The sequence below is a fragment of the Trachurus japonicus genome, chromosome 13 (genome assembly GCF_045865225.1).
Source record: "Trachurus japonicus isolate A0001 chromosome 13, Traja_1.0".
NCBI lineage: Eukaryota > Metazoa > Chordata > Actinopteri > Carangiformes > Carangidae > Trachurus > Trachurus japonicus.
In genome coordinates, this window is record NC_140919.1 from 17249450 (window position 1) to 17274860 (window position 25411).

Below are 25411 nucleotides of genomic sequence, written 5' to 3' on the forward strand. Positions count from 1 at the left end.
AGTAATAAAATGGTTTATTGCATTGAATGTCCCTACTGTAACTTACACACTCTCTTTCTCTGTTAGGCACTAGTCTGTGGCGTCGCCTGGATGACACAGTAATGCAGTCAAGAAGACTGAACGTCACTGCCGATGCCGCGGTAGAAGTGCAGCAGTACATGATGGAGCCAAACATCGGCAGACAAGAGGATCCTCTCAAGTACTGGGAACAGCAGAAACACATCTACCCCAGCCTGCACAAGCTCGCCATCGCATTCTTGAGCACCCCAGCATCCTCTGTGCCTTGCGAGAGGGTGTTTTCAAAGGCAGGGGAAATCCTTTGTAAAAAAAAAAAAGAAATCGCCTTAATCCGAAAACTGTAGAAAAATTGTTGTTTCTCAATAAAAATGAATGAAAATGGTTCCATGAGTTTCACAAGCACATTCAATGTCTCACAACCACGTCAACACAAGCATAGGCATATTCATTGTCCTCACCCCCATTCCCACTTTCCCTTAACACTCTTTATGAGCACAAATGGCCTATTTAAACCAGTACAAAGTTCAAAATATAGCCTACGTCTATCTACAGACCACTAATATCATTGTGATACTTTTTTTTGGCCAGTAGATGGCGTAGTAGAGCAAATGAAGCCCCAAGAAGCTTTGTGCTTGAGTGAACCAATTTGATGAAAAGCTTCAATGCTTCATGAGGCTTCATCTGGCCATCAGACGGTGACCGGAAACAGGCATACCGGAAGTAGGAAGTAACGTTGTGCAAGTAGCCTTCTAAATGAAAGTGTTCACCAACATGAAACCTATAAATAGACATTAACTTGTAATACAATAAAAGCAAAAGGTTAACTTAATGGCTCAGTGACTTTCTTGGTTTGATTCAGCCCAGCGAGCTAACCACTAGGCTACAGACAGAGACAGTATGGGGCAAAGAAAACCTTTAATAAGAGGATCACTGGGGGCGGTGTTTAGCTCAGTTGGTAGAGCACCCGCCCCATATGTTGAGGCTGTAGTCCTCCCTGCAGGCGGCCCCGGTTCGGGTCCCGCGTCGGACGGCCCTGTCCTGCGTGTCGTTCCCCTCCTCTCTGCCTCCTGTTTCCTGTCACACTCTCAACTGTCCTATCTAATAAAGGCATAAAAAGCCAAAAAATATACTTTAAAAAAAATAAGAGGATCACTGGCTTCTGCTTAAAAAAAAAAGTAAGGAAAGTGCAGAAATTAGCCACACCAAGTAAGAAGAGGACTTTTTTATGACCTGTGACTATTTTTTGGTGAATTAAAACGAATTAAAAAGCACTTAGTTGAGCTCCTTCTCCTGCTGCTGTGAAAAAAATGCATTGGGCTGAATGAGAGCAGAGAGCTCCCTGGCTGCATTTAAAAAATATTTTAAATTATTATCTAAGTCTCTTTGCATTTTTGACCAGAATTTTAGCCAGAAGACAAGTGTGGCTACAAAACTGGAGAAAATAATTTGTCTAGAGTTTAATCTGTGGCCGTGCTGACAGTTTAGCCAGAAAAACTCTAGAATGTTTTTTTGCCTCTCTCCACTCTGGCTGACAATGTCACCACTCTAGCTCTGCTCGTTAGACGCAACACATTATAAAGCTGGATTTTGTCAAAAAACTTAATGATTTTAAAACTGCCAAATATCAGAAACTGTTGAAGATATCAATAAGCTGAGTCATAGAGGAACACTTAAAAAGTTTGTCTACAGCTTAGAATTTGAATGAAGTATGGTGAAGCTTTAGTGGCTGAAAGAAGTAAGAAGATTTGAAGACTGTTCCAATGCATTCTCTATGGGGAAAAAAAATCAGAAAAAGTTAAATATTTGAAAAAGTCCTATAAAAAGTATGAAAATTTTGAATAGCCTACATCCGATAAAGACCAGAAAAAGCTGCACGTTTTGATATATGAATTGTTGAAATAGCATAGTATAGTAGGTATAATAGCAAAGTATGAAGGACTAGAAGAAGACCGTAAAAAGGCGGAAGAAAATGGCCTAACAGAAGAACAATCACACAGGCAGCTCCATGTTGTTCCTGTGTGATGTCCAGGGACAAGTCAGGACAGTCGGTTAAAGTCCTATAAAAACGAAATGCACCTTTGACTATGAAAGGTCTGTAGCTGCGTCTTGACCACATGTCAGCTGATCAGCTGTAGTAGAGGAAACTCCGCTCCACCGCGAGGAGCGCTTTTTTTTTTTTTTAATTAAGCGCCGGTTAACCAGCGCAGATCCGCTGTATTTATCAAAGCGTCACCTTGCTGAAGCAGCGGGTCTGTTTGAGCTGCGTTCATGAAGTTAGAGGCTACTTTCAAACTCTTCTGTCAGTGATCAGTTATCAGTGTCTGCAGCTTTTTGACCCGTTACTCACTGGTCTCGGTGTTTTAGCGACCGTGCTACATGGCTGAGTCTACAACAGGTAGGCTATTGTCTCTTTTCACCTCCTCTCTCGCTTGCTGGCTGCACCAACGTTTTAAACAGAGATCCGCTACCGGCTTTGTTTGTTTATATTTCACAGAACAACTCCCATTGAAAACGGTCGATCAACTGCAGTTAATTTAATTTAATCAATAAAATGTTTCTTCTTAACGTGGACGGGCGGGCCAGTGATTAGTGTGGGCGGCACTGGCCCGGCCAGGCCCACTCCTGCCTACGCGCCTGCTCAACGGCCCCAGAGCAAAGGGAGTCTAGCAGCAAAACGGTTCTCCTCCCAGGAACAACAAAGAGTTTGAGTAAAATGTCTGAGGTGGAGTTTCTGAGAGGATTCGTTACCGAGAGACTCACCGCCGCCTCCCAGGAAATCTTAGCGGCCGTGGACAGAGTCGTAGCCGGGTACGAGGCGGAGGCTTCGGGCTTCAGACAGGAGATCGAGCGGCAGAGGAACCTGCTGGATGTTCTCCTGCAGCCTCGAGTCGTCCTCAACAAACCCGGTGGGTGATTCAGTGTTAAATCAGTTCACCTCAAAGCTGTGTTTTGTAGACAAAGAGGACATGTACTAGCCTACATTTATTTAAAAAAACAAACAAACAAACAAACAAAAAAACCTACATTTATCTTTTAACTAAAGTGTTTTCCACAGGTTTGCAAGGAGAATGTGGCGGGGGGGTCGGACCGTCCGACTGGGTGGGGGTGGGAGGGATAAATGAATGTAGGGGAACTTTTATGTTAGGGGAGAGTGGGGTAAAGTGAGACACTTTTTACATTTGCTCCCCTAAAGCTAAAATGATTTATCAGTAAAATTTACACATTGCCCATTAATTCAGGATGTTTCCTAGCAATGGAAATGATCAGAATGTATTTAGAACGAAGGGCAGTGGAAATATGATTGTGTCTCACTTTACCCCAGCTCAGGGGTAAACTGAGACGAACCAGAGAAATCAATGGGGTAAACTGATCCACTTACTTTTTCCACTCTGAAACTACCATAACAACACATGTTGTAACAGAGTCCTGACAGCTAGCTTGACAACCACACTTCCCAAAACTAATGTAGGGAGGTTAAGCGACTTTTGACTTCAAGTCATGATGCAAAGGTCCCCTTTGGCATGGAAGTACCTTAGGGTCATACAAATAAATGTATCCTAAGACACAAGTGAGATCACACTTTGTATCCGAAATAAACACATTTTTAAAATGCCTTTTTTTAATTGAGAAAACGCATGTTAAAAGCACATTCCATTTAGAATGTCCATATAAACTACTGACTTCAGCTCCTGGATGTTATCTACAGCTTATTTGTAACATGATTGCAATATTTCAGGATTGTTTCTCAGTTTGAATGATGAACAGGGATCTAATGCCTTTCAATCTGTAGGGCGGACTCACATAAGAAGCATCAATCCAGTCATGACATTCCATTATGGCTAATTTGAAGTAAGAAATAAAGATACTGTAACATCATGAGAAAGATAAGATGAGCATTAACAGGCATTCACAAAAGTAAAAATCTACCAAAATAATGAAGCTTACCAGTTTATCAACATTACGAGAGGAGCTTAGCCAGCTATACTGCGCTGGTGAAATAAGTCAGTCCTAATCATATGCTTTATGTGTGTGGCAAGGTGAAGAGGGCCCGGGCGGGGATTGAACCCACACCTCCCGGGTAAGAGTCATGCGCGCTTGCCAGTCACCCAAAGGGACATCCCTTTGGGTGACTGCTGATGAACGCTTGCCAGTCACCCAAAGGGTCCCTTTGGGTGACTGGCAAGCGCGCATGACTCGTACCCGGGAGGTGTGGGTTCAATCCCCGCCCGGGCCCTCTTCACCTTGCCACATTCTGGCGTTGTTGGCAGGATCCATGTAGCACTAGGGGTGGGTCCATGGATTCCTAATGTGTGGCAGCCTGCGCGGAAGCACGAGGACGTGCTTGTGAAAAGAGGGGGAGAGATGTGGCAGTTGAGGGTCGTGTCACTATGCCTCCAATTGATCATGTGCCCTGGCTACTTGGCCAAAGGGATGTCCCTTTGGGTGACTGGCAAGCGCACATGACTCTTACCCGGGAGGTGTGGGTTCAATCCCCGCCCGGGCCCTCTTCACCTTGCCACATGTGGGAGCTGCAAACCTAAACTTCCCTATATGTACATAAAAGCTGAACATTGCTTATTAAGGGCGCCCTACACTAAAGTTGGTTAGTTTACTTAGGTGCACAATGTAAAATGTTTTCAGTATCAGGTTATATAAGCCTTAAATAATGTACAGGGTCCTATGTGATCCATTTTTACATTTGAGAACAGTAAAAACATTTTTCCTTTGACTTTAAGTTGACTTCTAATATGACCCAGAATGGGTCATACATGTAAATTCAACTTTTTTAAATCAACATACACAAGCAGTAACTAGTTATAGGTAGGCCTATATTTTGACCAACACAATATTTGGCTAATTGGTCTTTCCCGACACCACTGTGATATGAATTACATCTTATTATTTAACTACTTGTAGGCTATATTTGTTGAACTCAGTCTGATGTTCAACAAATCAGTATCAGTATAGTTTTATTAATGTTTTTACATTAAAGCAGAAGTAAGTGGTCCGGTCGTTTTGGCTAATGCTGCGTTCCAGGCAGGCTTTTGAAATCGTAAATTACAGCTTCAAGTCACAACTTACGACTTTGTAGCGTTCCAGGCAACCCACTCGTGTTTTTCCGACCTGTTTTACCTGTGAAAGTCACTATAACGGCCACTCGTAACTTCCGACCGGTGAACTCGTACCAGATCGAACTGGTACCACTTCACGGTCGGAAAAAATACGAGTTTCCTTGAACGCACCATAACAGTCCTCGTCCCTACGTCGCCACATTCACGGCGTCCCTTGGCTGCACACACAGCCCTGCATGCCGTTCTCTCTCCTCATTGGATAAAAACTGTAGGATACGATAAATGTTTTCTCCTCGGCTCAGAGCAGAGCAGAGTGACTGACAGACCCGTGTTTCAGACCAAACACTCTATGTAAGTGATTGCTGTCGGAAGATATAACTATTTAAGACTTATATTAAAGCAGATATCATCGGCACGGCCGTTTCGGCTAATGCTGTGTTCAAGGCAGGCTTTTGAAACCGTAAGTTACAGCTTCAAGTCACAACTACGACTTGGTAGCGTTCCAGGTAACCCGTAGCTCGTGTTTTTACCGTCCTGTTGTCTGTGAAAGTTCCCTATAACGGCCACTCGTAACTTCCGACCCGTGAACTCGTACCAGATTGAACTGGTATGACTTCACAGGAAGGAAAAACACAAAGTACGAGTTTCCTTGAACGCACCATGAGTTAGCAGCCCCCGCCCTTGTCAGGCATCAATTGGTCCTCGTGCTACGTCACCACATTCACGCGCATCCCTTGGCTGCACACACAGCCCTTCATGCCGTTCTCTCCCCTCATTGGATAACACTTGTATCCCACAAGGAAAATTTTCTCCTCGGGTTACAGCAGAGCAGAGTGACGGAGAGACTCGTGTTTAGGCTGAAATACTTCATGTAAGTGATTGCTGACGGAAAATAGGACTATTTAGGACTTATATTAACAAAAACATTCCACTGATATCTGCTTTAACACAAATATATCACTTACTTCTGCTTTAATAAAACCCAATATCCTGTCACACAAGCAGCTCCATGTTGTCTCAGAAGCTGTAGATCACATCCAGGAGCTGAAGGCATTAGGGCATCTAATGGAATGTGCTTTTAGCATGCGTTTTCTCAATTAAAAAAAGGCATTTTAAAAACGTGTTTATTTCGGATACAAAGTGTGATCTCACTTGTGTCTTAGGATACATTTATTTGTATGACCCTAAGGTACTTCTATGCCAAAGCAGACCTTTGCATCATGACTTGAAGTCAAAGGCCTATTTTTTGGGCTTAACCTCCCTACAAGTAACAGAATCATGGGGATTGGTCAATTAAGCACTTTTTTTTCTCAGCACAAAGTGACTGAAGATCAAAATCAAATACAACACAAAATGTTTTAATTAACATTCAAATGACAGATAGAACCAGTTAGATAGTCTGGGGGTCAGATTGTAGGCCCAGACAATTGTGACCATTTCGATCAAAAGTCCTCTTGTATGTGGGGGGAACCGACAAAGTGGAACTTGACTAAAATTGAATGTAACCAATATTAAGCGAGCTGACTGACAGCACATAGCATAACAAAGCAGTGTGGCTACAGATCATGTTTGATCACGTGAGATTTCTGGCTTGGGGGTCGAGATTCTAGTGTAAATCTTTGTGTGTGGTGTGCACAGTCTCACTCATGGATTTATTATAATACATCCATGGTCTCACTTTACCCCGCAGCATTTGTCTCACTTTACCCCAACACCCCCATTGTAGAAAAAACGACCTCTCAGAAATTCAGGCTAATTTTCAGCCAGCATCATCACATGGTTTTATTGGTAGTTCATCATCATGTATCATATAAGTTTTTCTACCTGAATCAATTTGCTTTGGCACAACAGTTGATTAAGTTGACAGCAAGAAAATTTACTTTTACATGCAAAAATCATATTTTTGTGAAAAAAACATGCTTTCCACAGCATCATGAGGTCCTCTCTTTCATGGCCATGGAAATGGAAGGGGCTTGAAATCATAATGGTCACTTGACCAAAAATGTGTTCCGTTACTATAGGGGGTGTCTCACATTACCCGGTGTCTCACATTACCCCACTCTCCCCTACAAAATCTAAGAAGGTCTTTTAGTTGAGGCGACTTACTCTATACTAGCTATTATCGACTAGCAAGTTAACAATTTATCTTTTTTATTTGACGCATCCCTTGGCTGCACACACAGCCCTTCATGCCGTTCTCTCTCCTCATTGGATAGAACTTGTAGGATACGAGAAAAGTTTTCTCCTCGGCTCAGGGCAGAGCAGAGTGACTGACAGACCCGTGTTTCGGTCCAAACACTCTATGTAAGTGATTGCTGTCGGAAGATATAACTATTTAAGACTTATATTAACACAAAAATATCGCTTACTTCTGCTTTAACTACAGCATATCTTGACAGCTACTTTACACTGTTGATTTGTAGAATCCCAACAGACATGTCCAGTGATTTTCAGCCTTCTGTGTTTACATTTGTCTGTTGTGATGATACAAGTCAGCGGTCCTAAATGTGTGTTTCTCTTCTACATCGGAGGCTAAGTCTTTCCACTTAAGGCTTCCTTCACCTTTCAAATGGGGCAGAATTCTGTGGGAAACACCTGCAACGTAGGGAACCGTGCACGTCCGCGGCGCATGGGGGAAAAAACGGCGTCGCCGTCGCACCGAATGCACGCGGCTACGCGCCGCTTAACGAGCGTGCATGCCGCGCATCTACATTGGAAGCTAATAGGTAGGCTATTATCAGTAATCAGAAGCAAGCATACTTCCTCGCACCCGGTGTGAACGCACTGTACTGCTACTCGCCATGGTCTCTTCTTCTGCTTGTTCTTCCGTTCTGATTGCCACGCTTGGCTTCGAGCCGGTGTAACCGTTATTAATGTACGGCTGGAAACGACGCCCAGTGAAGGATGATGTAGCAATATTGTTGTCCGGTGGAAATCGGGAGAAATTCAGGAGAATTGTGGAGATTTTCGGGAGGGGCATTGAAATTCGGGACTCTCCCGGGAAAATTGGGAGGTTTGGCAAGCAGGGCTGTAAACTAACGTTTTGGCTCACCTGCCAAGGGGACCGGTAGATGAAAAAATCTACCGGCCAAGGACATTTTTTACCGGCCAAATAATAAGTTGCCTCTTTTCGTTACATATACATCAGTTTCAGCACTTTTCATTGAGATAACAGTATTTTATAGCAATACATGCTTAGAAAAGAAGCCAAAGCCAAATAAATTGTAATCTTATTGAATAATCAAAACATTCCAAATTGGGAATTGCAAAACTACAAACGAAACAAACACTCTTTTATTCTATTCTATTCTATTCTGTATTCTGTTACTCAGAGATGTTCAAGAGATGTTCAAGTCCAAGTCCAAGTATCCGGTCTACTAAGAATACTGCACAGCTAAATCTAAGAAATTCAAAGCATGTACTGTATTTTTATCACTCCTTTATTAGCATACAGTATCTATTGATTAGTTGTTTATGATCACTTTAAATAGGCTATTGCAATGCAATATGAAGAAAACACACAATGAAAGCTTTCGTTTAAAGAAAAACTGTATTCTGACAGAAGAACTGCTGTTATTATTATTTTTTAATTAGCTCAGTCAACTCGTGGGGGCGTGTCGACACGAGCAGACTTCCAACAACTTATCCTGTAGCCTGATATGTGCCAGACCAGTTATGCAGCAGTCCCCGTGAAAGAGGGCCAGACAACAAACGTTGTGCCTCACCTGTACGGACGGTGCAGCTATCCACTTCGGCGTCGACGTCACAGTGACGTACTGGTGGCAGAAAAATACCGGAAGTAAGCAACAAATACACGTCCTGACCATAGGTCCTGACATACAGCTCAACTTTAAAAAGCAGCGCAGCTGCTTGGCTGCAGCACGACCCTAAGCTGTGATGATGAGCCACATTAGAGGGTGAATTTTATTTAATTTTCGTAATCGCGGTGCAGAACAGTGAGTTTGGGGGCGGAGTTTAGCTCAGTTGGTAGAGCACCCGCCCCATGTGTTGAGGCTATAGTCCTCGCTGCAGGCGGCCCCGGTTCGAGTCCTGCGTCGGACGGCCCTATCCTGCATGTCATTCCCCCCATCTCTGCCTCCCATTTCCTGTCACACTCTCAACTGTCCTATCAAATAAAGGCATGAAAAGCCAAAAAATATACTTTAAAAAAAAAAAAAGAACAGTGAGTTTGGAGCTGACGAAAGGAGAGAAAAAAGAGAGTCGTGCCGCGGCGAGACCGGTGAAATGCTGATTAGAGGAGTGATCAGTGGTGACCGCCACGCTGACGGACCCAGTGGAAATTGGGATGATACAACGACTGCTGAGGAGGAACTATAAAGAACTCAGCTGTGATTTAAACTAGGACCTAAACCGAGTCGAGTAGAGCCGAGCTGTAACTGTGTAGTGGAGAAGCGGCAACACACGCGCGTCCCCTCAGATGCGGCTGCATCTCTAGGTCACTGGTGTGTGAGTGTGAGAGAAAGAAAAGCTCTGACTTGCTGGGGCAGACGTTGTTTGGTGTCACCCGCTGATTTGCACATGTAGGCTACAATATCTAGACCCCGAATATAAGACGACCCGTCCTTTACAACTTTTTTCAACGGAAAAAATACTCTTATCAGTCAGTGTATAAACTATATGTAGATATTGCGTGCATCGTTTAGGGATTTTTATTAAACATTTACTGTTTCATTCAGGGTAAACGTTAACACGTGTACACGTTCACCCTCTTATTCATTTATTTTGACATTCATTCATTCATTTTTACACACATCGGGTCATGAGCGGTGTCCCTAGCAACGGTCTGTGATATATAGCCTAACAACGGTCTGACTAATACAGAGATAACAGACATGGATCCGTTAAATAAACTGTAATATACAGCCATACAAGTAGGCTACAGTTTGCTGTCATACCGTAGTTGATGGACTTGTTGATGATCGCCCACGCAGCGTTTTGTGTCCCTAGGCAGTAGCCTACGTCGGTCCGTAACACACAACACACTCCGTTGCTAATCGTTAACTTAGCCTACTCAGGTATGACAACCTGTTTTCTGTTGACAAAACATTAAAATAATCAGAGAAGGCCTCTGTATGATCCATCTTCCTCTGATTTGATCGCTCTTGATGCCGCTTTCCACTGTTGACACCAGATCAGCTGTCACGTTCTGCCACCAGTGAAGCCCCGCCCACAACATACGTCATCAATGTTTATAAACATAGAAATGGTCTATAGGCTATAAAAAATAAAATTAAAAAAAAGCCGGTTCACAGTCACCTGTCACTCACCCGCAGCTGACTGCATTCTGGCACGAGCCAAAAAAAAAAAAAAGATTGTTCACGAGTCCCAAAACACGAGTCCAAGTCAAGTCTGAAGTCTCTGTGTGTGCAACTCCAGTTCGAGTCGCAAACTGAGTCTCCATCTCTGGTCTATAGCTCCGTGAGTGCGAGAGAGATAGGCACGCACACACACACACACACACAGCTGCGGGGCAAAAGCGCTGTCAACCGGCGCAGAGAAATGAAAGGGAGGGCTCCGGCTCACGCGGAGCGCGCGATTTTCGGTGCGTGGCGCTTTACAGCGCTTCCGCGGTGTCCGCGTGTGTCACTGGCGTGAGGCTACAACTGTTTTCAACAGCGGGGTCGTCAGGGGAGCTACTTCAGTGCGACACAACAACAACAACAACAACACGGGACAAACATCTACCCGCCCCCGTGGCGTGTGGCCCTCCAAATTTAAGTCGCCAGGGGAATATTTTAGTCGCATTTGGCGAGTGGCGACCGTTAGTTTACAGCCTGCGGATAGCTATTTGAACACATTAGCTAGCATTAGCATGCTACCGTCTGAGCCACTGGGGCGGCAGTGGCTCAGGTGGTAGAGCGGGTCGTCCTATGATCAGTTGGTGGTTCGAATCCCGCTCTGTCCCGGTTGCTGCTGTGGTTGCTGCTGTGGTTGGGCAAGACACCTTACCCACCTTGCTCCTGATGGGTCGTGGTCAGCGCCTTGCATGGCAGCTACCGCCAACAGTGTGTGAATGTGTGTGTGAATGGGTGAATGAATGCGATGTACTGTAAAGCGCTTTGGGTATCGTTACAGGTATAGTAAAAGCGCTATATAAACCATTTACCATTTACCGTAACAACGCGACCTGCCCATCTGCCTGTGTGTGTAACTGCCTGTGTGTGCGAGGAGGAGAGAGAGAGAGAGAGTCGCGGCCGCCACAGACTCGTTTATTAATGCAAAACGCTGGATACGCTGGTTGATAAGTTTCGTTTTTATCAGACCCATAATATTCCCAGAATGTATTTCAGATATGTCCAAATGGCCAGCTATCATATGGCCCGACATTAGCAGTTATCTCATAGAGAAGCACAGTGTGTACCTACACAAACAACAATTTGCGTGCATACTGTATAAGTCTGTATGTGCAAAACTTTCACATTTTTCTAAAATTTATATTAATTATTATTATTATTATTTATGACACCTGTGCTGCACAGAGTCTCGCCGCCTTTAGGACCTTCGCGACCCCAATCCGCCCTTTCAATGGCCTGGAGCCATAATCATCTTCTTTTTTTGGCAAACGGATGAGATCCCCTCGGTTTATTATACAATTTCCATTCATTCTTTTGCCGGTTTGAGCAGTTAACAGCACAACAACTCCTTGTCCTTTTCGTTTTCTGCTTGACTCCCCTTGTAAATAATGAGAAATGTCCCGCTTTCTGTGCGCACACATCTGCGATGACGTTGCACAGAAACCCGTCTATATCTCAGGTGCCCCTAACGTGCCAAAATGAAATTCAAACACAAATAATAAACTAACAGAAATCTAATCATTATGAAGTCAAATAAATTGATTCAGAATAATCAAATCTAAATACTAACTAAAATAAATACCATTTTATACTTACTTTTAGGACCTTGTTGCTCAGTAGTAGGCTGTTCACTCTGACCAGGCACAAACTTACTGTTAGAAATTATACAGATTTTGGGGTGGTGCGTGGCGCAGTGGTTAAAGCGGCCGCCCCATGTAGAGGCTACAGTCCTCAACGCAGGCGTCCCCGGTTCGAGTCCCGCATCGGGCAGACCTTTCCTGCATGTCACTCCCCCTCTCTCTGCCTCCCCCTTCCTGTCTATCTCACTATGAGCTGTCGAATAAAGGCAAAAACACCAAAAAAATATACTTTAAAAAAAAAAAAAAAGAAATTATACAGATTTCCTACAGAAACAACACTTGGATTGCAGCACTCCGACGGGAAAACTGGACACATACATTTCGTTACCAGAAAGTTAAAAACATTGCTGTAATGGCATAATTCAGTAATAACTTAAGACACACCGCGTGCTAGCCAGCACTAACGTTAGCATAACAACCGTTAACTGACGAGATGACTACACTTTGTAAGCAGCTGCTACTGAGCATTACACACAGGCTTTGCATCTGTTATTAAAGCAGATAACAGCGGCACGGCCGTTTCGGCTAATGCTGTGTTCAAGGCAGGCTTTTGAAACCGTAAGTTACAGCTTCAAGTCACAACTACGACTTGGTAGCGTTCCAGGTAACCCGTAGCTCGTGTTTTTACCGTCCTGTTGTCTGTGAAAGTTCCCTATAACGGCCACTCGTAACTTCCGACCCGTGAACTCGTACCAGATCGAACTGGTATGACTTCACAGGAAGGAAAAACACAAAGTACGAGTTTCCTTGAACGCACCATGAGTTAGCAGCCCCCGCCCTTGTCAGGCATCAATTGGTCCTCGTGCTACGTCACCACATTCACGCGCATCCCTTGGCTGCACACACAGCCCTTCATGCCGTTCTCTCCCCTCATTGGATAACACTTGTATCCCACAAGGAAAATTTTCTCCTCGGGTTACAGCAGAGCAGAGTGACGGAGAGACTCGTGTTTAGGCTGAAATACTTCATGTAAGTGATTGCTGACGGAAAATAGGACTATTTAGGACTTATATTAACAAAAACATTCCACTGATATCTGCTTTAACTAATTTATGGTGACCAGGCTTCTTAGTCCAGAGATATTGAGAGATTGTCGTAATTACAAGCTAACTGGTTGCTACCTGGCGCTAGCTAATGATTAGCTACAAGGGGTTAATAAATGAGTGAACCGGACTGAAAATCCAGCTGTTAAAAACGAATTAGTGCAAGCTAGCAATAGCGTTAACTTGACAATCCCAGTCAGACCGGGAGATCTGGTCCCTGTGTTATTATTTGGCAGACCCAAGAAGTAGCCTACTGGCTAGTCATTTCTTATCGTACATCCACGGGCAGGGCTTGACGCTTAGCATTTTCCCAGGTAGGTCACACGCTGTGAATATGCTATTGACTTGAATGGGAGTGACGTGCTACAGCGCAACACGGCCCGGACGCACTGCCCGCGGAACCGAAGCGCAGCGCCCTGGAGCGGAGGCAGTTTCTGATCGGCACCCATGTTAACCTCTCTGACCGGCCGCACATCTCGGGTTGCGGGGCGGCCGCTGCAGCGCTTCAGTTCGGTGTCTGTTCTATTTTTCACGCGAGCCGTGAGTGCCGTTGTCAAGCTCAGACAGGAAGTCGGGCACAGAAAAGGAGAGAGAATCCGATCAATTTTCTAAATAAAATAATTAAATGCACACAGAGCTAGAGACAGACCTGTGTGTATGGAGTCGTATTTGACTGGCATGCAGAGAGCAGGAGAAGCAGCTCCCTGTGCGTCCAGCCAAGCACCTGTGAGGACGCGCGCTGCGCTCCCGCAGGCAGTGCGTCAGGGCTGTGAGACCCAGGTCCGACAACCCAGCAAGGAGAACAACACGTGAGGAAGATGAAGATGAGCTACTGAACAATGAGGAGGGATTTAGAAATAAAAGTCCCCCTCAGATAAAAGCCTGCCCCAATAAAGGCCGGGTCTCCTGGGCAATTTTGTAAATAAAGGCCCCGGTCCTCCTGATGAAATTAACACGCCAAATAATCGACCAATCAGAATTTTGGTCGAGCCAGAACGTATCAACCAATAAATCGACCAGTCGACTAGGAGTTTACAGCCCTAGCCTTAATAAACTCTTCCATGATATTCTAATGCACCTGTACATTGGAAATGAGTGATAGCCTACACATCTTGACAGCTCTACTTTACACTGTTTATTTGTATAATCCCAACAGACATGTCCAGTGATGTTCAGCCTTCTGTGTTTACATTTGTCTGATCTGATTATACAAGTCAGTGGTCCTGAAATGTGCGTTTCTCTTCTATAAAACACATTCTACATTGCGGACGCGACATCTTTTCACATACAGTACAGGCTTCCTTTCAAATGGGGCCGAGCTCCGTGGGAAACACCTGCCTGACACAGCAACATAGAGAACCATGGCACACAGCTCCATGGACATGCACGGAATAAAAAAAACGTCATCGCCGTCACACCGAGTGCGCATGGCTATGCTGCTTGGGGTTGTGAGCATATGAATGAGTTCGCTCTACACTACGTGTACGGACACACTGCCCGCGGAAGCGGAGTGGGGAGCGTACAGCGCGAGATGTGTGACCAGACAGACCGGTTAACATGTGCGCCGATCTGAAACTGCCTCCGCTCAGGGCGCTGCGCTTCGGTTCCACGTACAGTGCGACCGGGCCGTAAATCACGTGATCTCTTTTTTTTTTTAGCTGAGGCAGCATTCAAGTGCACAACCGGCCACATCATCACCACAACATTCGCAACACATCATAAAACATTTATTGAACGGTAAAATTCGGTAGTCGCACACGTGCTACTACCTTCTGTTGCATTTCACAATTCGCACTGAACTGTTTTTTACTAGCATTTGCGAAGAGGTGCTCGCACTGTCGAGCCCTGTCCACGGGCTAGTTAGCTAGCACTATTAACTGTATGTTTTGACTGTTGAAACAGTCTATATCTTATTTTATATGTGGCCAGGTCAACGAAGGAGGAGACCAGACACAAAAATAACTTTTTAGTAGGATCTTTAATACCCCGACTGCCCTCAAACGAGCACAGCATTAATTCTCTAATTTTGAGAGAAATGTTTGTTGTAACAGTCAAATAAAAATAAAACAAGTTCTTTCTTGTCTCTTCTGAATATCTTCTGAATGTCTCAGTCTCAAGTAAGCAAAACCAATGAAACAAAACCAAAACAAATCAAAACCAAATACTAACAAACAACAGTAGTGGCCTATTCCTAGGTAAACAGGAAATAAAATACATTAATTAGCATGAATACATTTTTAAGCCACTCTCCTCATTTTATCAGACACATTTTACAGTACATATAAGGTTTTAGCTCTGTAAACTTCATGAATTAATTTAATAAACACCATGAATTAACTTCAATGTACATTCTTACATATCTCAGTGCAAAATACACTTTTTACCATGACCTTTAATGAGCTTGTACATTCAGAAACCAAAATCATGTGCTCACTTACTCTAGCTTGTAGCTTCAGAGCCTCATCCTGCACCTGGATGCAGCTCACACGCACACACGGCTCGATCTGTCTCCCCTCTACATGGGTAACACAACATATAGCTTCATAAACAGCATTTAACACTGAAATTATAACAGTAACTAATATTTCAGTACATTATGTGCCACTTACGCTGACCCGTGGTCGTCTATGGCGGCTCCCGACACCGTGGACACAATACACAAACCCCCGACTGACGAGAAGTAAACACGAAGTTCTCAGTCACACACACTCGTCAGACGGCTCAGTTACCGGTCCGCTCCAACTCTTTCACTCGGTCACTTATTTCCTCTGTGTTACACGTTTTTCACGGTTTAACCCCTGCACACACTCTCACAGACAAGAAACAGACCTCTCCGCCATTGTTTGTGTTAGGAAGACGACGGTTCGCGGGTGTTGTCACGTCTCGCGTGACTTCCTGGTTCTCACAGGATTCTCAACCTGGCTGGCCTTAAAGTGACAGTACACATTCTATTGGGGCTCAGCTAACACAAAAAACACAGTAACCCCTGTTCACTTGGCTACATTCTCCCCTGCTACAAGTCAATGTCCTCGGTGACTTCTGTACCCATAGCCCCTTTAAGTTGTGATGAATAAAAGACCATGCCAGCTAACACCTGAGATAGCAGATCTGGACTAAAGGACACTGCGTTGCATGCAGACTTGGGTAAGTTAAAAGGGTTTCTGTTCTTTCCAGCTGTTGTTCTCTGGCTCCTTCGTGGAGGGGAAATGGGTGTGTCACCACTGACCGATCCCTCTTTTTTCCTCCTGGGAGCAGGCACAGGCCTTTCCTCTGGCTTCTCTGCAGGTGCAGAGGGAGATCCTGACAGTGGATGAGAATTGGGCAATGGTTCCGTCTCCAAGCTCTCCTCAGGTACGTCACTCATCTCCTCTTCACATCCATCCTCACTCTCTTCCATTCTCTCAGTCTCTTCCTGGTATTCGGTCTCATCAATCACTGGATCCACATCCTCAATCTCCTGGGTTGCAACCGGCTCAGCTGCGGGATATGTCACTCTCTCCTCCAAAATGAACTCGGGCTCCATGAACTCCATCTCCAACTCGTGACTTGGGGCAGGTTCATCCACAGGAGTGGCTGACTGGCGACGTCGCCTCGGCGCTGGCACAGGACCCACACATGGCCGCAGGTTGGACCTATGCACCCTCTTTACCGGCCCACCCTCGAGGGGCTCCACCGTGTACGTGGTTCCTTGGATCTCCACAACCTTGTACACCGTGGCTGACCAAGCGTCTTGGATTTTGTTCCTGCCTGGCGGACGATGGCGGAGATAGACCAGCTGTCCCACCTCAACATCTGGACAGTACACGCGCTCTTGCTGCTGAGTTAGTCTCTCTTCAGCCTTCCGTTCAGCACATTCTCTCGCTCTGGCATGCGCATCTTGAAGACGCTCCTGGTGTACAGCCAACCAGTCTGGTTTATCAGTGTTCTCTTGTTCATGGCCCAGCAGTGCATCAATAGGAAGATGAGGATGAACTCCAAACAGCAAATAATAGGGTGAATATCCCGTGGTTGAGTGTGGTGTGACATTGTACGCATACACTAGCTCTGACAGGTGTTCAGGCCAACGCCGCTTCTTTTCAGGGGGAAGTGTGCGCAAAAGATCATGCAGAGTGCGATTGAACCTTTCACACTGGGGGTTCCCTTGTGGATGATGTGGCGTTGTTCTGGTTTTCTTCACTCCATACAATCTGCATAACTCTGCAATCACTGCACTTTCAAAATTCCTGCCCTGATCAGAGTGCAGGCGCTCTGGTACTCCATACTTTAGAAACCACTCTTTCAGGATGACTTTAGCAGTGGTTTCTGCCTTCTGATCACGTGTGGCAAAGGCCTGACTGAACTTAGTAAACACATCTGTCATTACAAGTACATTTTCACGACCATCTGTGGCACGTTCCAGTGTTGTGTAATCCATAGCAACCACCTCAAGTGGACGAGTGGCCAAGAATGGAGTCTGTGGTGCTTGAATCTTTGGCTGTGGCATTTTTGTTAACACACACCTCTGACATCTCTTCACCCACTGCTCAACATCCCTGTACATACCCACCCAAAAACATCTTTGTCTCATCAGGCCCAACGTCCTTTCGATTCCTTGATGTCCCATTTGCTCGTGAACGCTTTTGAGAACCTGCTCCTTCAGACAGTCTGGCAGCAGGAGCTGATGGCAGGTTCCAGTGTGAGCATCTTCAATCACTCTGTACAGAAGTCCATCTTTCTCCTGTAGATGCGACCACTGTTTTAACAAAGAGCAGACTGGCTTTGTTAGAGTTTTCTTTTCCTGGTAAGTTGGTTTCCTTTGTTTATCCCAAAACCCTCTCAAAACTCTGAGCGCTGGGTCAGACTCTTGGAAGCTCTGGAGCTCTGCTTTGGAATATCCAGGGAGTGTGGGAGTGTTGTCCTGGGCCACACTGTTAGCTCCTGTCTCGCTCCTGCCTCAGCTGCACTTAACTGTCTGAGCTTACAACACTCAACACCTGCTGTCACTAGATCTAAGTCTAGGGCTGTACCTGTCTTGAGAGTGTTACATATGGCTACACACCCATCATATTCTGCATCCTCACTATCGGGTTCTGGCTCACCATTTGCTGGTCGCCGAGAAAGGGCATCAGCAGCAGTATTACAACGGCCGGGCCGATACTTTACATCAAAATCAAACACGGCCAACTGAGAAACCCACCGCTGCTGAATGGCTCCTAAACTGGCTGTGGAGAGGTGGCACAGGGGGTTGTTATCGGTGATGATAGTGAACTTTGACCCCAAAAGATAACTCCTAAATTTCTCGGTGACTGCCCACTTTAAGGCTAGGAGCTCAAGCTATAGTTTTGATCATTCTTTTCTGCCCCTCTGAGCCTCCTACTGGCATATGCTATAACTGTCTTCCTCCCGCCTTGTTCCTGATGCAGAACCGCCCCTAAACCCAGGCTGCTGGCATCTGTCTCTAGTATAAAAGGAAGAGTGAAATCTGCATAGCCTAGTGTGGGAGCACTGGTTAGCTTTTCTTTCAAATGCTCAAAAGCTCTTAGACACTCTGGTGTCCACGACGACCTGAACAGCTGATTAGCCCTGACCTGGCTGCTTTCCTTGACACATGCAGTTACAACATCATGAAGAGGCCCTGCAATCTGTGAAAACCCCTCTATGAACCTCCTATAGTAACTGCAAAACCCCAAAAACGACCTAAGCTCTTTTACAGTGCTAGGGATGGGCCATGACTTCACTGCACTTATCTTTTCTGGATCTGTGTCTATACCTTGGGCTGAGACCTGGTGGCCAAGGAACCTAACCTCAGGTTGGAGAAAATGGCACTTCTCTACTTTAACTTTCAGACCTGTCTCTTTCAACCTCTTCAGAACGGTCTCAAGTCTCACCAAGTGGTCCTGGAAGTTTGGAGAAAACACAAGCAAGTCATCTAAATAAATCAACACAATCTGGAAGGCTAAATCACTCATCGTGGCCTGCATCAAACGTTGAAACGTTGCAGGGGCGTTAGATAGCCCGAAGGGCATTCGTAGATACTCGTATAGCCCAAATGGTGTTGTGAACGCCGTCTTGTTTCTATCTTTCTCATGCATCACAACCTGGTGGTATCCGCTTGCGAGATCAATGGTTGAGAAGAAGGCTGCACCACTCAAGGCATCCAGACTCTCGTCAATGCGTGGAAGTGGAAACGCATCACGCCTTGTCTTCGCATTCAGCCTCCGGTAATCTACGCACAGCCTCAAACTTCCCTCAGGTTTGCGCACAAGAACGATTGGTGAAGCATATGAGCTTGAACTCTCCTGAATCACTCCCTTCCTCAACAGGTCAGAAATGTGCTCTTTAACTTCTTTGTACTGATTAGGCGGTATACGGCGGTACGGTTGAGAGACTGGTGTTTCATCCAGCAATGGGATCTCATGTTTCACTTGATCCGTGTATCCCAGCTCCTCATCATTAGCTGCGAACACATCTGCGTACTTCATCAAAACTGCCACTAGCTCTTTCTGTTGCTCTGGTGTACCTCCTAAGTGCAAGCGGTCAAGTAAAGTCTGTGCGTCACTGTCAGATCCCTGCTCTTCTTTCCGGTTAACTACCACTTCCTCATGATTAGCAGAGATACGCTGAAACTTTACCTCGTAGGGGTCACCCTCAACACACTGACACTGGCTAAGAATACCAAGCCTAGTCTTCGGGGAGAGCCAGACATCTTCTGGTGAAAAGTTGATTACTTGAACAGGAAAAATGTGATTGTTGGATGTTATCACTGTAGGAACAACTATCAACCCACCAGGCAGTGGAACGTTCCCCGGTTCAAACAGCGTGACGCCCCCACCCTCTGTCTGGTTTTTACGGCCTCGCACGTGGACGGTGGAGACGGATGAAGCAGGTACATGTACTTTGTTTTTGCCAGCTACACGAGCCACGGACATCTTCTCAATGAGCTCTGCCTCTTGCACCCGGTTGAAGGCTTCTCTCCAAACAGAGTCCAGCTCACCCTGTAGAGTTGTGTCGAACTCTGAAAGCATTAACTGCCTGCACCGTTTAGCCATGTTCATTCCAATGATGCCAGGTAGAGAGGAGTCTGGTTCGTTTGTGTCTTCGTCTTTGATTATGAGAAAACCACACTCTGGGATGGTAAGTCCAGCTACCTGTATGTCAAGCTCAACATAGCCTAAGTATGGCAGCGGTAACTTGTTTGCAGCTGTTAACTTGAGCCATTTAGCAGTGCAGTGCATGTCATCTTCTTCTCCATGGAGGTGGTCTCTGAAGAAACTTTCTGTCAAAGTGCTAACATTACTTCCTGTGTCTAATAGGCATCTCAGAGGGACACCATCTATCTGAATGTCTACCTCGGGGCACTCGCCTACAGCATTTTTAAAAAAACGCTCTTTGGTTAAAGTGTCTGCTGAGCCTTCTGACTTGCCTCGCATTGCCCGGCTCATAGCAATGGAGGGATCTCGTTTCCCTGTGTTGCAGGAGAAGCGGTAACACTGGGCTTGCTCTCTTGTCTACGTGGTGTAGTGCAATGTCTAGCAATATGCCCAACCCCTTCACAGCGTAAACAGATTGGCTGACCATCGCTTGTGTACTTAGGCTGCACTTTGGGTCTACTACCCTTATTAACAACACCTGAACTGAGATTCTGGGTAGTGAGCTCACGAACTGCATTGGTTAGCTCACCAATAGCTTTACCCTGCTGTGTGATTATCTTCACTACCTCCTGCAAGGTCAGTCTCAAGTCAGTTGGTGAGTCAGGGGTCTGTTGTGTCATCTCACTGGGGCTAGCGCTAACTAGATTTCTGCTTCTCGCTACATTTGAGCTCCGAGGACGGTCTTCCAGAGCCCACATGATCGCTTCTTCACGGACCTCAAACAAACTAGACCGCGGTCTCTCTCTAACGAGCCTTCGGAGTTCGCGTCGGAGGGCGGAGTCACGCACACCTTCAATGAACTGGTCTCTAAGTGCTAACTACGCGTCAGCTACTGCATCAGAGGACTGTTGAAGGGCGGAGTTAAGCAGCTGTGAGAGTGCATGGGAGTAATCTCTTAGGTCCTCTCCCTCTAACTGTCTACGGGCATAGAACGCATGCAACAGTTGTGGGGTACTGCGCTTTTCCCTGAAGGCTCCCCTAAGGCACGTGAATAGGTCACTGGGTTCCCACACCTGTCCCCCCATACACAACTTGACTTCTTCTAAGGCTGAACCTCTTAACAGTGAAAGGACAAAATCTGCTTGATCCTGATTGCGGAGACCCCTTGCTCTCATTGCCCTCTCTACCTCCTCTATGAACTCATCGACAGTGTAAATATCTTTACCTGGTTCACCACTAAATGGTACAATGTGTTTTTCTCTTGGAATGTAAACAACAGATCTTGTTTGAACATCACCCAAATTGGCAATACTGGACAAAACTTCATTATGTTTCTTACTCAATTCCAGGACTTGTGACTGCAGCTGCTGTACCAAAGGGTTACCTTTATCACCCTGCACAGAAGCAGTGGCGCTGTCCATCTCCTCGTCGCTGGACGCTCCAGGAGCAGCCGCTCCCCTGTCTTCTTCTGACATTTTGAAAAGTCTTATTGTGTCTTTATTGCAGGAAAATAACAGTTCAAGTTCAATGTCTCCAAGTCCAAGTCTCTGAGACGGGACACCAGACGATCAGCTCCTCCAGCGATCCACGTCAGCGCTCCTCTTGTCCTGGATCACCAGCCCGCACGGCCACTTCAGGAACACCACACGCTGGTCCAATCTTCACCACTACTGTTGTTTGTTTGCTCTATGTAATTTCTCTTATCTGACTAAGATCTCAAAATTAAACAGGGTATCCCACTTCTGACACCAATTAGTGTGACCAGGTCAACGAAGGAGGAGACCAGACACAAAAATAACTTTTTAGTAGGATCTTTAATACCCCGACTGCCCTCAAACGAGCACAGCATTAATTCTCTAATTTTGAGAGAAATGTTTGTTGTAACAGTCAAATAAAAATAAAACAAGTTCTTTCTTGTCTCTTCTGAATATCTTCTGAATGTCTCAGTCTCAAGTAAGCAAAACCAATGAAACAAAACCAAAACAAATCAAAACCAAATACTAACAAACAACAGTAGTGGCCTATTCCTAGGTAAACAGGAAATAAAATACATTAATTAGCATGAATACATTTTTAAGCCACTCTCCTCATTTTATCAGACACATTTTACAGTACATATAAGGTTTTAGCTCTGTAAACTTCATGAATTAATTTAATAAACACCATGAATTAACTTCAATGTACATTCTTACATATCTCAGTGCAAAATACACTTTTTACCATGACCTTTAATGAGCTTGTACATTCAGAAACCAAAATCATGTGCTCACTTACTCTAGCTTGTAGCTTCAGAGCCTCATCCTGCACCTGGATGCAGCTCACACGCACACACGGCTCTGTCTCCCCTCTACATGGGTAACACAACATATAGCTTCATAAACAGCATTTAACACTGAAATTATAACAGTAACTAATATTTCAGTACATTATGTGCCACTTACGCTGACCCGTGGTCGTCTATGGCGGCTCCCGACACCGTGGACACAATACACAAACCCCCGACCGACGAGAAGTAAACACGAAGTTCTCAGTCACACACGCTCGTCAGACGGCTCAGTTACCGGTCCGCTCCAACTCTTTCACTCGGTCACTTATTTCCTCTGTGTTACACGTTTTTCACGGTTTAACCCCTGCACACACTCTCACAGACAAGAAACAGACCTCTCCGCCATTGTTTGTGTTAGGAAGACGACGGTTCGCGGGTGTTGTCACGTCTCGCGTGACTTCCTGGTTCTCACAGGATTCTCAACCTGGCTGGCCTTAAAGTGACAGTACACATTCTATTGGGGCTCAGCTAACACAAAAAACACAGTAACCCCTGTTCACTTGGCTACATATACAAACATCAGCACGGTAGTGATTAATCTGTCCATGAGGAGGTAGTAAAAGTAGAAGTAGGTACTGTTACATTGATGCAATTTTACTTGAGTAAAAGTAAAAGTACTGGTGTAAAAGTAAAAAGTAGCTCCGAGACTCCCGGCCAATCAGAGGCATAGCAGGAGCAAAATCCCTTGAGCTCAGACTAGCGTCCACTGAGAAGATCATTGGGGTTCATAGAGACAGCAGTTGTGAGTGACAGTATGAAGACACTGTTGTTCATGATGTGTTTCATTGTTTCTGCAGGTGATCAGCACCTGTTGAAGATTGAAGCAGATGATCCTCCTGAGTTGACCTCTAGTCTGGATCAGGAGAACCCAGAGAGTCTACATGTTAAAGAAGAAAAGGAGGAACGATTGACCACTCCAGAGTTCCCCCTCACTTCTGTTCATGTAAAGAGTGAGGATGAGGATGAGAAACCTCAGTCCCTACAACCTCATCAAAGACAAACTGAGGCAGAGCCTCCATCCAGCAGCTCAGCTGAACAGATAGAGGCCGATGGAGACGACTGTGGAGGATCTGAACCAGCCAGGAACTCAGATCAACATGAAGATCTTCAACCAGATACAGACGATGAGGTCTCAGAGTCCCCCTGTGAGACTGAATACAGTGATGACTGGAGAGATACCAGAGCACCAGAGTCCGGTTTGAACAGTGAAGCTGTAAATGATGAAGAAGGTGATGAAGAAGGTAACACTGGTAAGAAGTCTCACTGTAAGAAGTCTCACCCCTGCTCAGCGTGTGGAAAAACATTTAGCACAAAGGCTTTGAAGATGCACATGAGGATCCATACAGGAGAGAAACCATTTGACTGTGCTACCTGTGGTAAACAATTTAGTCAAAAAGGTAATCTTAAAGAACACATGAGGATCCATACAGGAGAGAAACCATTTGACTGTGCTACCTGTGGTAAACAATTTAGTTACAGATGTACTCTTATGAAACACATGAGGATCCATACAGGAGAGAAACCATTTGACTGTGCTACCTGTGGTAAACAATTTAGGCAAAGATGTACTCTTAAAAACCACATGATGATCCATACAGGAGAGAAACCATTTGACTGTGCTACCTGTGGTAAACAATTTAGTTACAGAAGGGGTCTTAAAGACCACATGAGGATCCATACAGGAGAGAAACCATTTGACTGTGCTACCTGTGGTAAACAATTTAGTTACAGAGGGGGTCTTAAAAAACACATGAGGATCCATACAGGAGAGAAACCATTTGACTAGACTCCACACACAAGAGAAACCATTTAGGGGAAAGGATGTATAGTGGGAAAGGATTTATAGAGCTGGAGAATTTGGCTGCACATGGATGCACATGAAATCCCATCAAGGAGGGAAACTTCAGTTGTTGTCTTGAGAGGCACATGAAAGTCCATACAGAAGTTAAACCATTTTTTGTAGTGTGTGGAGTACATGTATGGCAGTAGGTAGTCTTAAGACACCTTAAATCATTTGGTTGCAGTTTTGTGATGAGACATTTTGTCAACAGGAAGATCTTTAAGTGTACACAAGAATCAATGTAAGAGAGTAAACGTACAGTTGAAGTTTTTTGGCCATTGATTCTCTGGTGTTTCTAGCAAGAAGAGATGTAGGAGTGTATGTAAACTCAGGACTGTTACTGAAGGCAACTGTAACAGCTCATCAAAACAGTGAAAATGAATTTCACATGTAAAATATTTAGTTAGAAATTGTATGAAATGGATTGTTCATGAAATTAAATTAATGCTACAAATAATTGTATGTATGTCTGTCATTATTTTTTTAAATGCTCCAGTAATAAAAGATCTATAAAGGAAATAACCAGTGGCGAACCGTGGACCCAGACCCTGGGCCTTCAATAGGACCATCTAGCAATAAAAAATTAAACATAGCAATAGAAATAATAGCCAGAGCCTTGTCACATGGATGGTCGGCATATTACATGTTTCTTTGCCCTAACTGGCTTCACAACACACAAGGTGATTCTGGAAAAAGCTGGCTATCATGAATCACTTATTTTTAAAAAGAAAAAATGAAACAAGCAAATCACACATTCACTTATTTGTTTAGCTGGAATGAAAGTAAAATGTCAATCATGAGCTGTTCAACAACTAAAGATGTATTTTTGATAATGTTTTTTGTGTTTGTTTGAGCTTAGACACAGTTGAATTTCACTGTAGATTTAATATTTCTGCCAAAAGTGGCTATAAAACAAACACCTCCTGAGGTGACATGGGAAAAAGGCACAAGCTCTTTGTAAATGCTCAGCCATTTTTCACTGGCCTTAATGGCTATCAAACTACCGGTATAAAATTGTAGGTTTACACCAGGGGTCCCCAAACGTTTTGCAAAGAGGGCCAGATTTGGTGAGGTAAAAATGTGTGGG

The 25411-nt window shown here is 44.8% G+C and overlaps 1 protein-coding gene across 1 annotated transcript; it reads left to right on the top strand.

Moving 5' to 3' along the window:
• Positions 1-2701: 2701 nt before the first annotated feature.
• Positions 2702-24270, top strand: LOC146975783 (uncharacterized). Its single transcript, XM_085796657.1, has 2 exons — positions 2702-2924; positions 23282-24270. Exons 1-2 carry the CDS (start codon positions 2732-2734, stop codon positions 24268-24270), a joined length of 1182 nt encoding a protein of 393 aa, XP_085652783.1. The 5' UTR covers positions 2702-2731.
• The last annotated feature ends 1141 nt before the right edge of the window (positions 24271-25411 follow it).